The following is a 14,284-nucleotide window of genomic DNA, read 5'->3' as shown; positions in this document are numbered from 1 at the left end:
TTTAATTTATGATTAGGCACGGTGAGAGAATAATAGAATAATTATAACAATAGGTGCACCTATTATATATTATAACATTATATATATATTATAACAGTAGGGGCACTTGGGTGGCTCAGTCGGCTAAGCCTCTGCCTTTCGCTCAGGTCATGATCTCAGGGTCCTGGGATCGAGCCCCATGTCGGGCTCCCTGCTTGGGAGGGACTCTGCTTCTCTCTCTCCCTCTGCTCCTCCCCTCCTGCTCCTTCTTCCTCTCTCTCAAATAAATAAATAAAATCTTAAAAAATATATATATACTGTAATAAAGGTTATGTGAATGTGGTATCTCTCAAAATATCTGTACTGTACTCACTCTTCTTGTGATGGTGTGAGATAATAAATGCCTACATGATGAGATGAAAGTGAGGTGAATGTTTCTGATGTTGTGACATTGCATTAGGCTGCTTTTGACCTTAAGATTCGTCAGAAGGAGGATCATCTGCTTCCAGTCCAGGGTTGACTGTGGGGTAATTAAACCTGCAGAAAGCAAAGCTGCAGATGAAGGGGACTACTGTATCATAGCACTTATTATGCTTTTACTAACCACGCATTCTGTACCAGGAAGAATCCTAGCAATTTTCCTGTTATTCCACTTAATCATCAAAATAATCCTAGGAGGTAGGTATAGCTATTTTCATTGTTGTGAGTAGAAAATAGAAAAAGGAAATGATTTAAAATTTTAATATTAAAAACTAGTATCTAAGGAAAAAAATACATTTAACTAGAGGAGGGTGATAACCCTGGGATTAGCTGTATCATATTTACAACTATTATCTCACTGATCCATGCAGCTACCACTATGAAATGACTATTTTTTTCCATTTTATAAGCTTTCTGATAATCAGCACATTTCAGAGTCTAATCCGGAGTAGGTAATAGGGGACCAGGAATCATGTGGAAGAGATACAGTTTGATACAATTCCCGTATCAGTTACAAAGCAATGGTTTCAGTCTAGGGCAATATGGTCAAGGGATAGAATAGTCTATAGAAGGTGGCCAATGGGAAAGTAATAAGAAAAGTCAGGTGTAATCCATTGGTTGAATGTACCAGATGTTCTGAAATCATGTTTGTAATCTAGGGAATGTCTGGATTTGTTGGATGTAAAAATTGCAAATGCTCTGTAATTCTGTACTGGAAAATTAGCTATAAATTTCTTGGTTTGCAAGGAAATTGTTGTTTATAAATAAATGGTCTCATTTGATGAAGAAATAAATCCCTTTCAATCTCAGGGATTTTCAGACAGTATATTACTACATATGAAACCAGAATCTAAACTATTTTGGAAGCAAAAACCAGTTAATGTTAAATATTTTTATTTATTTATTTATTTATTTATTTTAAAGATTTTATTTATTTGACAGAGAGAGATACAGAGAGAGAAGGAACACAAGCAGGGGGAGTGGGAGAGGGAGAAGCAGGCTTCCCGCGGAGCGGGGAGCCCGATGCGGGGCTTGATCCCAGGACCCTGGGACCATGACCTGAGCCGAAGGCAGACGCTTAATGACTGAGCCACCCAGGCGCCCCATAATGTTAAATATTTAATGTCATATCCTTGTTCAGAGCTATAACAGGTTACCAGTTCAGTGTGAAGCAGAGATCCACATGACTTGATGTACATTTATTACCAATCCGGATATTGTCTGAAGTGAGCTAAGCCTTCTCTTATTAGATTTTAAGGAAGTTCTGCTTAAGATAGATCCTAAGGGATAAAGTGAGAAAAATCCTTAAGAAAACAGGGTTATAAATATCATAGATTTGGTCATTCAAACAATTCATATTCTTTGCTGAATATAATTTTTTTAGAGAATTAATTTACCAACCGAGCCCTATTACTTGTTAGGCATTAGGCTAGGTGCTCGATATAGAGTATTACATATTGTAGTGGTGTATCTCCTTTGTCTGCAAACTGACAGTTTTTCAGTCCTTCCTGGTTTTTTAGGACCTTGACACTTTCGAAGATACCTGGTCAAGTATTTTGTAGAATATCCTCGGTTTGGGTTTGACTCATGTTTTCTCAAGGTTCTAACGAGGTTGAGGATTTGGGGAAGCATACCACATAAGTGATGTGCCCTTTTCACTGCATGGTATCAGCATGCACAGGACATTAATAGGTCTCACTACTGGTGATGTTAACTTGATCACTTGTTTTATGCGATGTCTGCCGGGCTATTCCACTTGTAAGGTATTGTTTTTCCTTTTGTAATTAAATATTTAGGGGAATCCGTGATGTTTTCACTGAAGAAATTATCCAGACTTTTTTTTTTTCTTGAAAATAGTCTTACTGATGGCACAACCATTGTGTAGTCAAAGCCATGGTATTAGAGGCCTAGAAACGCGATTATATTTATATGAAGAGCAACCAAGTATAAGGTCCATGTATCTATCCTATAAATGAATGTTCTGTTAAAGTCTTCAAGCTCACATTTTTTTTAAAGATTTTATTTATTTATTTGAGAGAGAGAATGAGAGAGAGAGCAGGAGAGGGAGGAGGGTCAGAGGGAGAAGCAGACTCCCTGCCGAGCAGGGAGCCCGACGCGGGACTCGATCCCAGGACCCCAGGATCATGACCTGAGCCGAAGGCAGTCGCTTAACCAACTGAGCCACCCAGGCGCCCTCACATTTTCCAAGAGCAAAGAAACTATAAAAGAGACAAATGGAGCATATCTATTGATGATTGGGACATACATCTAATGGGTAACATTGAGGGTCTCTCAAATCCTGATTACCACACCACTGGAATTCAGGCAATCACTAATCCTAAAGCTGTGAGCACAGATACTCCCCGATTTGCATTTGTAATAGGTATGAAAGACATTTTTTCTGGGGTTCCCCTAAAAGGGATGAAAACCCCATTTTAATCAGAATTTACTTCCCAGCTGATCTTAAAGAATGACATAATTGAGGAGTAAATTTACATGGAAAATATTTCTCTGGAAAATCCTGTGACGTGACACTGGTCTTAGAGGTAGGTATAAAGATAGTAGATTTATTAGTGATGAACACTTATACTATAGAAATACTCAAAGAAAAAAAGAAATATTCAAAGAATAGATATGAGAATCTGTCTGCCTGTTTTTGCAGAACAAACTAGCCTTGCAAAGCCAACGTATATCAACACTTTCCCATGATAGATAATACTCAGGTGACAGAGAAATAGAAGAGCTCCCTACAAAACTTTGGATCATAAATCTGCCTAATATTACCAAATTCAATTATACCAAATATCCTATTTGAGAAAAGTTTTGAAAGCCTAGGGAAAATAATAACAGTAGTGATCCCCTGGGGAAATTTTTGGAGTCTTTTGCTTTTTCATTTATAGTTCTGTACTATTGGATTTTATTTATTTATTGACTATGATCAGGTACTACTTTAAATTGAAAATAAACTAGACAGGAAATTTTTTTAAATCCTATTTTTAGTAAATACTAAAGCCTTGCTATAGCTTTGTTATAAGTGAAATGAAGGTCAGAATACAATAAATTAATCTCAATAGACATTAGTTACCAAAGTATCCGAAGGACATTGGTAAAGGGTAATTGTTCTACGACAAAAGCTTGAGAGGGATTCTAAGTTTATGTGGGGCTCAGTGGATGCCAGAGTATGTGGTTGATTAGATGTTTAGCCACTACTTGGATTTTTTCCATGTAGTTTATAGTTGAGCAAAGCAAAGGTTGACAAGACCTTTTTTTGTTCATTTAGATTTTGCATTATTCAGAATCCTGCCCCAAATTTTAAAATTAGAGAAAGGGGTCCAAGCTAAAATTATTTTTGTTTTGTGAAAAGTAATAAAAACTCATTGAAAAGGAATGGTATCTCACTGAACATTTGCAAGTTTTTTTTTTTTACATAATTATTTGCTATAAACCGGAGTACCTATTTATGAAAAAGCCAGAGGGGAAGAAAATGCCTTAAAAAATATTATAGATACGATAAAATGGGGTCAGGCCTCACGTAAGAGCAAAAATTGCAATTCCTCTTCGGAGGATTACCTTCCCCCCCCAACACCTGGGCGACTCTCCCCCCTTTCCACTCATTCAGAAGAATGAAGGCCTGTATTCCCTCCTGAACTCTAAGTGAGCTGTTTAGTATGTGTAACTACACCAGTAACGCAGAATCCTGGCAAATTAAATGGTAGGTAAACATGGGAACAGGATACAGAATAAGTAAACATGAACAGGATACAGCTTTCTTGAAAAAAAAAATTAAGCCAATATTTAACAAATGTTACCCCGATGAGACATATTCACCAGTTGGCTTTTCAGACATTTTTCTGTTTAAGAAAATAGTTTACATTAAGTGTCTCAATAGTAAACAGGGTCAGCTTTGAAAAGACACTTTTGTTGTTATGTTGGAGGAACATGCTTGTATAAATTTCTTGAACAGTTAAGTACCAGGTAAAACAGGGCTTGCATCTGATTTCTTAGAGCCCTTTTGTTTTCTTGCCATTAAGCTTATTCTGGGTTCCAAACAGGGCTTGCTCCGCAGATAATGATGCGTGTGGTGGTAGTAAAATTAAAAAAAAAAAGTAATTCTAGAAATGCCTAGGGGAAAACTTTTAAATAATTCTTGTGCAACCCTTGCGAGTTTCAGCTTTGAAAAGTCTTTTACACCAGGTGTTTCTCATTTCCACTGCCGTCCCACCGTGGAGCCGCCCCACCAAGATTCCACCTGTCTCCCCTTTCCCCGAGGGCGTAGTAGGCAAGCGTTCCTCAGCGAGTGGATTCCTCAACTGGCCTCGCCCGGCTCCACGTGACCTCCCCTAACACCTGTGTACGGCCTTCCGCTCACAGCGCCCCCATCCCCTCAGCCAGGTACCGACCCAGCCCGGCTCCCCCCTCCCCCAGGAGGTCACGATCCCCGGGCCAGCCTCGCTCGGGCCGGCAGGGGAGGGGCCGAGTTTCGGCCACAGCAGCTGCTCGAGCCCATGCAGCCTGATTATCACATGACTCGACGGCGGCGGTAGCCGTGGCAGCAGCCGCGCCGGCTCTGCCGGCTCGCGGGGTAGGCTCAGTTCCGCTCACGCAGGAGTCGAGCGCAGAGGGGCGGGGAAGGGACCTGCTGCCGCTGCGGTCACCCAGCCGCTCCCGGAGCGCGCGGCGTCTCTCCGGGCCCGGCCGGCCCGCTCCATGCCGCTCCGTTGCGGAAGTGTAGCGGGGGGAGGCGGCGGCGGCGGCGGCACTGAGCGCGGGAGGCCGGGGCCCGGCCCCCTGCAGCACTAGGCTCCGCTAGCCGCGCGGCGCGCCCCAGCGGCCCGGCTGCCCGTGCGCCCGGCGCCCGCCGCAGCCTGCATGCCCCGCGCTGCGCCTCGTCGGGCCCCCGCCGCCGCCTCCTGCTCGCACCGCTGCTGCAGGGCGCCGGAGTAATATGCTCACTCGAGTGAAATCTGCCGTGGCCAATTTCATGGGCGGCATCATGGCTGGCAGCTCAGGCTCCGAGCACAGCGGCGGCGGCTGTGGTGGCTCGGACCTGCCCCTGCGCTTCCCCTACGGGCGGCCGGAGTTCCTGGGGCTGTCTCAGGACGAGGTGGAGTGCAGCGCCGACCACATCGCCCGCCCCATCCTCATCCTCAAGGAGACCCGGCGGCTGCCCTGGGCCACTGGCTACGCAGAGTGAGTGTAGCGACACCGGCGGCTCCCTTGCTCTCCTCGCGGCCCTTCCCCGCACGGTTCCAGCCCTCCTCTCTCCTTCTTCCTCGGCCCCAGGGCCCTCCAGGGGCTGCCGGCGTCCAGGCCTCGGCGGGGACCTCTTTACTTACACTGGCCGTTCCTCTCTTTTCCCACTCCCCCTTCCCCCATCCCCAAGGACGCAGCGTCTCCCGCCTGGGTATGGGCGGTAGATGGTGGGTGGCAGCGCTGGACCGTGGGAAAGCTAAGGTTGGACGGGTCCGTGAGTCCGGGGGCTGTGACACTTGGAAGAAAGTGCGTAGAACAGCTCTGCTGAAGTTTGAAGCACAGCAGGCAAATCTGGTATCAGCGCCCACCCTCCCAAAAATCTTTGCGCCTCCGCATGAAGTTTGTGGGGTAGAGTTGGGAGGAGCTGTCGCTGCGCTTGGGGGGGGGGGGGACGCATTCGTGTGCGAGGTCGCACATTTCAGAAGGGCCCAGTTTCTCTGACTTAGCCTAAGACCTCTCTCCCTTCTCCCTTAGCGGGTAGTAAAACCCTGCGCCTTCGGTAAATGCCAGTACTAGTTCCCCCAATCCACGGGGAGGGGAACTTATTTCGGGTGTCTAACGATAGCATTTTGGTAATCAGCTTTTGCGATTAAGGGAACGTTTGAATGATTTACTATTTCAAGAACTGATTCAGTTAGGCTGACGACCTGGAGTGGAACTGGGAAAGGAGGGAGGATTTTAATGACCTTACCCCCACCCTGACCCCCAGCTACGCCTCCATTGACTATTAATGACCATCTTATGAATGGTAGGATACGTAATGTTTTTCTCCCTACTCAGCATTATGAAACTGGGAAATTCGGAGGGTGTAATTTAGGAGACCAGAGATCCGGGCTTAACAATGACCCGGTGGGTGCACAGTGCACGCAAAACCCGGGTGCCTGGCACACCTGGCCCTTTTCCTTTAACTCCATCCGCTCTATAATCTTGGCCCTCCCCGATCTGCGAACATCGTCGCTCGCTGATTGGTTCGCCCGGGAACCAATCAGCTCTCCCGATGCCTGGGCGCTTTGATGCTGACCCTTTTCTGGTGGCCCGGATACCCCCTGGCAGGCATGGTTCCCGAAGCTCCGGGTTCCGGTGCGAGAGACTGCATGGAAGACGCCCTAACTAGAATCTCCCTTTTCACCATATAACCTTTTCTCCATGGGTTTTAATAGAAAACGTGACGGGAATGTGAAAAATGGTGAGAAGACAAGTGAGAACGCAGGTTGCTAAAAACAATAAAAATTAACACATAATAAAGGACAAGTATGGTAGAGAACATCGTGTGGGGGGAGGTACAAGATAGCGTTGTAACTTGCAGGAGAAAGCCACAGCAAAAATAAATACCTGTCCTGTCCAAACATACCAAACACCGGTTCTTGAATGAGATTTAAAAAAAATGTTTAAAAGGCCATTTAGACGTGTTGCAAGCAAAACCGCTTTAAAGCATACTCCACTAAGTCCTACAATTGTGTAGGTGGGGGCCCTTGTGCCTGCCAAAAAACCCGAACTACCTGGCTAGTTGTCACTCCAGTGGGTTTCCCAGTGCAGGGGCACCTGTCTGAGGGACAGAATGACAAGCAGACAAATGGTGAGAAAGTTCTGAGAAGTAGAAAGGAAGATATTAAAACACACGTGAAAGCTACTTGGTCGCAATAAAAGGAGGGCCTCAAATAGGAAGAATAAAACAACCGGTTTCAGAATGTTTGGATCCTATGGCAGGCACATGATGTGCCACGGACTGTAAAGAATATAAGGGAATCTGAAATGAGACATGTAGCTGGGATAGATGGGACTGAGGGGCTCTACCTCCTCCTAGGTGGGCCTCCATTTCCTTATCTCTAAGAAGTTCACCTTTTCCTAGACCCCGAAGTGAGAAATGTTCAAATTGAAGGTTAAAAAGGCCACTGTTTAATTTTAAAAATCGGTTATAAAAGTAGTACATGATGTGGGAAACAAAGGCAAAAGAAAAAATTAAATTTCCTTGCTGCTTATAGCCCACTGACAAGTCCTTGAAACAGGCAGATTGACCTTCCTCTAGAAACTCAACTGCCCCGATGTTGACACTTTGCTAAGGGCAAGAGGTAATCTTAGGCCAACCCCCCAGGATCTCATAAGTCTACTTTAACATATAAAAATTCCTTTGGAAATTCCTTTATCTCTATTCCCCAAGATACAGTTTAGCAATCATCCCCCAAGCATATGGCCCACAGATACACATCTGAAGGGTCTCATGACTAAGGTTTTATTAGTAATAAATGAGCTTTATCTAACAATAGCTGGCCCTCTCCTGGAAACTTGTTTCCAAAATTCCCTAGAGATTTACACTATCCCTAACCTCCCAACTTGAAAGTACATAATCGCCAACCCTCACAACCCCAGTACAGCCTTTTCTGCCCATGGGTCCTGTCCCTGTGCTTTAATAAAACCACCTTTTTGCACCGAAGATGTTTCAAAAATTCTTTATTGGCCATCAGCTCTGGACCCCAGTATTGCCTACATCAGTACATACTTGTGAATTCAAGCAAAGACCTGTACATATACAAACGTAGGAACACTCCCCCCCACACACATATGCACACATTCCCTAGGGGTTATGACTGTAATTTAGTGTTTCAGTGGTGTGTGCGCCTTTCTAGACTTATTTGGATACACTCATAAATATGTATCATGTATTTTTTTTTCTTCCCAAAATAGACTCCTGCTAAGTATGTTATTCTATAGCATTTTCAGAAAAACACTATAACTATGTCATGGACTTTATGCCAAGTCAATACATATAGAATTACCTCATTCTTTTAAAATATATGCATAGTACTAATAATAGCTAACAAAGTTGGTGCTTACTATTTAGTGTTTTCACTCTATCCAAATTTGTATCATATCATTTGATTCTCAAAACAATCTTACAAAGTAGACAGTAATGTTTGCGTTTTCTATAAAATAGAAATACATATATATATATATATAATAGGATACAGAGGCACTGAATGGTTATGCAACTTTCCCAGAGTCCTACCACCTTAGCAGAGCCTGTATTTGAACCCAAGCATGATTCTAGAGCCCACACCACCAAACTGCTTTCTTACAGTGTAATAAACTATGGTGCATTCATCTGTACCCAGGATTAACCACCAGTGTTATCTTGCCACAACCCTCTGTCAGAAGTACTATACCACTTCCTCAAACCTTGAACTATACTTACTCTTCCTGCAAAAACACATCCTGAATGGTCAAAATGGCTGAAATGGGAGAGAAAGACTGTAGGGCTAGGATCAGAGGCTGCTATGAGTAATACTGCCCTTTGCTACAGTATCTCCTGGAAGGAGGAATTCCCTTTGTTTTAGAAGGTACCTGAGAGGGATAGAATTGGTAGGAAGATTGCTCAGAGAATGGGGATAGGGGGATGCTGGTGAGTCAAGACCTGAATCAGAAGTGGTTTGCTTACCTTTCCAGAAAGGGGGCTACTTTCTATGCTTTCCCCAGAGGAAGAATTGGCATCACTCGGTGAATGAGGAGTTAGAGGAGAGTTGAACTCTAGTGCTCACCTTTTGGATGGCAGAAAAATTAAGGAGAGATGTTCTATTTTTTAGCCACTTATTGTCAATCCTTTTCAAGAAGAGATTTTTTTAATAGGTTATAGACCTAGAGAATTAGCTTAAGCAATCCTTACAAGACTCGAGGATCCAGAAACAGAATACCCTCACTTATTAATTCAGTATTTATTGGCATTGTGCTGAGTGGAATTTCCTGGCTCCTCAAAAAGCTTTCTATTGTGGCTGAAGAGTTTAAGGGCTACGTACTAGGTTGTAAGGGTCTGTAAAGCATTACAGTTACAGATAACATCCACAGAGCTAAAATCTTCAAACAAACAAACCTGCATTAGCAAGTTTTATTTTTTAGGTTGGTTTTGAAATTATGGATTGAGACTGTTAGAACTGCTTGGAGAGAGGCCATGGAAAACAACAGTCTGACCCAGAGACCCCACAGGACAGCTACTTCCTTTCTCCACAACTTTACCTCCCAAGTGGTCCCCATGCTTCTAGGACCTAGAACTTGGTTCAGTTTTCAATGGGTTGGGAGCCCATTTGACTTCCTCTTGCCCAGTTTGTCCAACCTTTCTTTCATCAGTGGTCAGCTGGACTTAGAGATACAAGTGGATATGGGGTTTGTGCCCGAAACTCTGGCAGTGAAAAATACCAGAGAATATCTAATAGTCTGTATGAAAGCATCATATTCACGTTTTGGTCAATGATAAATTTTTACTTGTGCAGAAAGAAATAATTACAGCAGAATTTTACTTAGGTTATAGCTATAACTATGCAATTCTTTTTTTTTTCTAGTACTTTTCTTATAAAAGTGACCCAGACACGGGTACAAAAAAAAAAAAAACCACCACCCAAAAAACTACTTTTAAGTTCTTTGTGTCTCACAAAGTTCAAAATTGTGATGAAATAACCTTGTTTAAATCCAGCAAATAGCCCACAAGTATTTAGATTTGTTTTGGAACCTGTAGGCTGTTCTGTCTCCCCAATTAATTATTGGCATTAATTAACAATTACCAATAAATCACACTGGTTGGCTGTGCAGTTGTGATGACAGGGAAACCACTATTTCTCTCTTGACCCCAAACTCAGAAATCCTCTGGCCTTTCTTTTTTCCTTCTAACCTCCTCTAGCACACCCACCCCTCTTACACCTCTTAGCAGAGCTCCTGCCTGGGAACTTCCTGTTTAACTTTGGCAACGGAAAAATCTCGAGGTTCTCCACTTCTTGCATAAAGATAAAAAGAAATGGGCTGTGGAAGGGGGTGTCTCATTTCACAAAACTCTCCATAGCACTTATTTGCGGATGAGTTAAAAGTTCAAAGTAGCCTAAAACATTTCCCCTACCTTTCTGGTAGCTTGCAGAATGTATTAATTTCCTATTTTAAAGCAGGCAGTTAAGCTCTCCTCCCCTCTTTAGATTTTTTTTTAATTTTAACTTTTTTATTTAAATTCAATTAGTTAATATGTAGTGTATCATTAGTTTCAGATGTAGAGGTCAGTGATTCATCAGTTGCATATAATACCCAGTGCTCATTGCATCACATGCCCTCCATAATGCCTGTCACCCAGTGACCCCATCCCCCCACCCTCCCTTTTTCAGATTTAACATTATAATGAAGTCTTCCCCTCTGGGATGGAGCTTCTGGGCTGTCCCTTAGGAAACTGAATCAGCTTCCTTCAAAGACTAGTGATGCTTCTGGCAGAGAATTTAACCATTCTGAGCGGTTGTGTTATTCCTTTGTTGCAGCTCCAGTTGGGTAGGCATCTCTGATACTGTCCCACCACACAGTGCTTCCTGATTATGGTTACGGCAATACCAGAGGATAAATTATGACTGATTGCATACTAGTATTGTTTTCTAAAAATATTTTTTTTAAATTTTTTAAAAGATTTTATTTATTGAGAGAGAGAGAACAAGCGGGGAGTGGGAGAGGGAGAAGCAGGCTTCCCACAAGCAGGGAGCTGGATGGAGATCACAACCTGACCTGAGCTGAAGGCAGACGCTTACCCAACTGAGCCACCCAGGCGCCCCTGAAAATATATTGTTGAAGACAATTTTTTATTGAGATATGATTGACATAGCATTAGTTTCAGGTGTGTAGTGAAAGGATTCCATATATGTATATATTGTGAAATGATCACAATAAATCTGGTTAACACCCATCACCACACATAAGTTACAGTGTGTGTGTGTGTGTGTGTGTGTGTGAGATGAGAGCTTTTAAGATTTAATCTTGGCAACTTTCAAATATATAGTACAGTATTATTTTTTTTAAGATTTTTTTTATTTATTTTTTAACAGCGAGAGACACAGTGAGAGAGGGAACACAAGCAGGGAGAGTGGGAGAGGGAGATGCAGGCTTCCCGCTGAGCAGGGAGCCCAATGCGGGGCTCGATCCCAGGACCCTGAGATCATGACCTGAGCCGAAGGCAGACGCTTAACGACTGAGCCACCCAGGCGCCCCTATAGTACAGTATTATTAACTGTAGTCACCATGCTGTACATTACATCTGCAGGACATATTTTATAACTGAAAATTTGTACCTTTTGACTACCTTAACCCATTTTGCACGCATACACACACCCCCAACCATTCACCAATCTGTTCTCTTTATGAGTTTGGTTTTTGTTTTAAGATTTACACACACAAGTGAGATCATACAGCATTTGTCTTTGATTTATTTCACTTAACATAATGCGTTTAGGGTCCATCCATGTTGTCACAGATGGGAGGATTTCCTTTTTTTTATGGCCAAATAATAATCCATGTGTGTATATATCTCTATATATCACATATGTTTTATATATATGAGATATATATATAGGTATATAAACACACACATTTTCTTTATCCATTCATCTATCAATGGGCACTTAGATTGTTCCCATGTCTTGACTATTGTAAATAATGCTGCAATGAACATGAGGGTGCAGGTATCTTTTTGAGTTAGTGTTTTCATTTCCTTTGGATAAATACCTAGAAGTGAAATTGCTGGATCATATGGTAGTTAGATTTTATTTTTGAGGAACCTCATATTGTTTCCCATAGCATACCAATTTACATTCCTACCAACAGAGCACAAGGGTTCCCTTTTTTCCACATCCTAACTAATGCCTGTTATTTCTTGTCCTTTTGATAATAGCCATTCTAATAGGTGTAAGTTAATATCTCACTGTGGTTTTAGTTTGCATATCCCTGAGGATTAGTGATGTTGGGTACTTTTTCATGTTCCTGTTAGCCATCTCTATGTCTTCTTTGGAAAAAATGTCTGTTTAGATTCTCTGCCCATTTAAAAAATCAGACTTTTTTTGTTATTGAGTTGGATGAGTTTTTTTTATATATTTTGGATATTAACCCCTTATCAGGTATATGGTTTGCAAATATTTTCCTCCATTCAGTAGGTTGTCCTTTCATTTTATTGATGGTTTCCTTTGCTGTGCAGAAGCTTTTTAGTTTGGATAGTCTCGCTTGTTTTTGCTTTTGCTTTTGGTGTCATACCAAAAAATTGTTGCCAAGACCCACGTTAAGGAACTTACCACCTATGTTTTCTTCTAGGAATTTTATGTTTTCAGCTAGCATTCAAGTCTTTTTTTTTTTAATTTAACAGGGAGAGAGACAGCGAGAGAGGGAACACAAGCAGGGGGAGCGGGAGAGGGAGAAGCAGGCTTCCCGCGGAGCAGGGAGCCCAATGCGGGGCTCGATCCCAGAACCCTGGGATCATGACCTGAGCTGAAGGCAGACGCTTAACGACTGAGCCACCCAGGCGCCCCAAGCATTCAAGTCTTTAATCCATTTTGAGTTAATGTTTGTGTATGGTGTAAGATAGTGGCCCAGTTTCATTCTATTGCATGTGGCTGTCCAGTTTTCCCCATACCACTTATTGAAGAGACTGACCTTTCCCCATTGTTTATTCTTGGCTCCTTCATCATAAATTAATTGGACATGTATATATGAGTTTATTTCTGGGCTCTCTGTTCTATTTATGTGTCTGTTTTTATGCCAATACCATGCTATTTTAATTACTGTAGCTTTATAATATAGTTTGAAATCAGGAAGCATGATGTGTCCAGTTTTGTTCTCCTTTCTCAAGATTTGTTTGGCCATTTGGGGTCTTTTGTGGCTCCATACATGTTTTAGGATTGTTCTATTTCTGTGAAAAATGCTATTGGAATTTTGATATAGGTATTACATTGAATATAGATCGCTTTGGACTTTTTTTTTAAGAATTAAGCCTCTTTTTTTTTTTTTTTTTTAAAGATTTTATTTACTTATTTGACAGAGAGACAGCGAGAGCGGGAACATAAGCAGGGGAATGTGAGAGGGAGAAGCAGGCTTCCTGCTGAGCAGGGAGCCCGATGATGATGCTGGGCTCTATACCAGGACCCTGAAATCATGACCTGAGCTGAAGGCAGACGCTTAACGACTGAGCCAGCCAGGCGCCCCTCACTTTGGACATTTTAACAGTATTTTTCTAATCCATGAGCATGGATATGTATTTTCCATTTGTATTTTCTTCACTTTCTTTCATCAGTGTCTTATAGTTTTCATTGACAGGCTTTTCACCTCTTTGGTTAGATTTATTTCTAGGTATTTTACCGTTTTTTGGTGTAGTTGTAAATGGAATTGTTTTCTTGAGTTCTCTTTCTGATAGTTCATTATTAGTGGATAGAAACACAACTTTTTTTTGTATATTGATGTTGTATCTTGTAACTTTACTGCATGTGTTTGTTCTAACAGTTTTTTAGTGGAGTCTTTAGGGTTTTCTATTTATGTCATCTGCGAATAGTGGCAGTTTTATGTCTTTCTGATTGGGATGCTCTCCTTTTCTTTTCTTTTTTCTTTTCTTTCCGTCCTGTCCTGTTCTATCCTTTCCTTTCCACCTAATTGTTCTAACTAGGACTTCCAGTACTATGTTGAATAAAAGTGGTGAGAGTGGATATTCTTGTCTTGTTCCTGATCTTAGAGGAAGAACTTTCAGGTTAGCACCAGTGAGTATAATGTTGTTAGCTGTGGACTTGTCATATGTGGTCTTTATTAC

General features: G+C 42.1%; 1 protein-coding gene across 3 annotated transcripts in view; it reads left to right on the top strand.

Annotated features, from left to right (window-relative positions):
* The first annotated feature begins 4,891 nt into the window (after window positions 1-4,891).
* PPM1H (protein phosphatase, Mg2+/Mn2+ dependent 1H) overlaps window positions 4,892-14,284 on the top strand; it is a 246,808-nt gene continuing 237,415 nt past the window's right edge. Inside the window, exon 1 of one of the 3 annotated variants that reach the window (XM_081821986.1) lies at window positions 4,892-5,649. In XM_081821986.1, the coding sequence (XP_081678112.1) occupies window positions 5,405-5,649 (245 nt within the window). In that variant the 5' untranslated portion in view covers window positions 4,892-5,404. The remainder of the gene's footprint in view (window positions 5,650-14,284) is intronic. The other 2 variants (XM_081821984.1, XM_081821985.1) reach the window with 2 other exon arrangements.

This window comes from Leptonychotes weddellii, chromosome 5, assembly GCF_054177405.1.
Source record: "Leptonychotes weddellii isolate Sample4059 chromosome 5, ASM5417740v2, whole genome shotgun sequence".
Taxonomy (NCBI): domain Eukaryota; kingdom Metazoa; phylum Chordata; class Mammalia; order Carnivora; family Phocidae; genus Leptonychotes; species Leptonychotes weddellii.
This window is presented reverse-complemented; position numbering and strand designations above follow the sequence as displayed.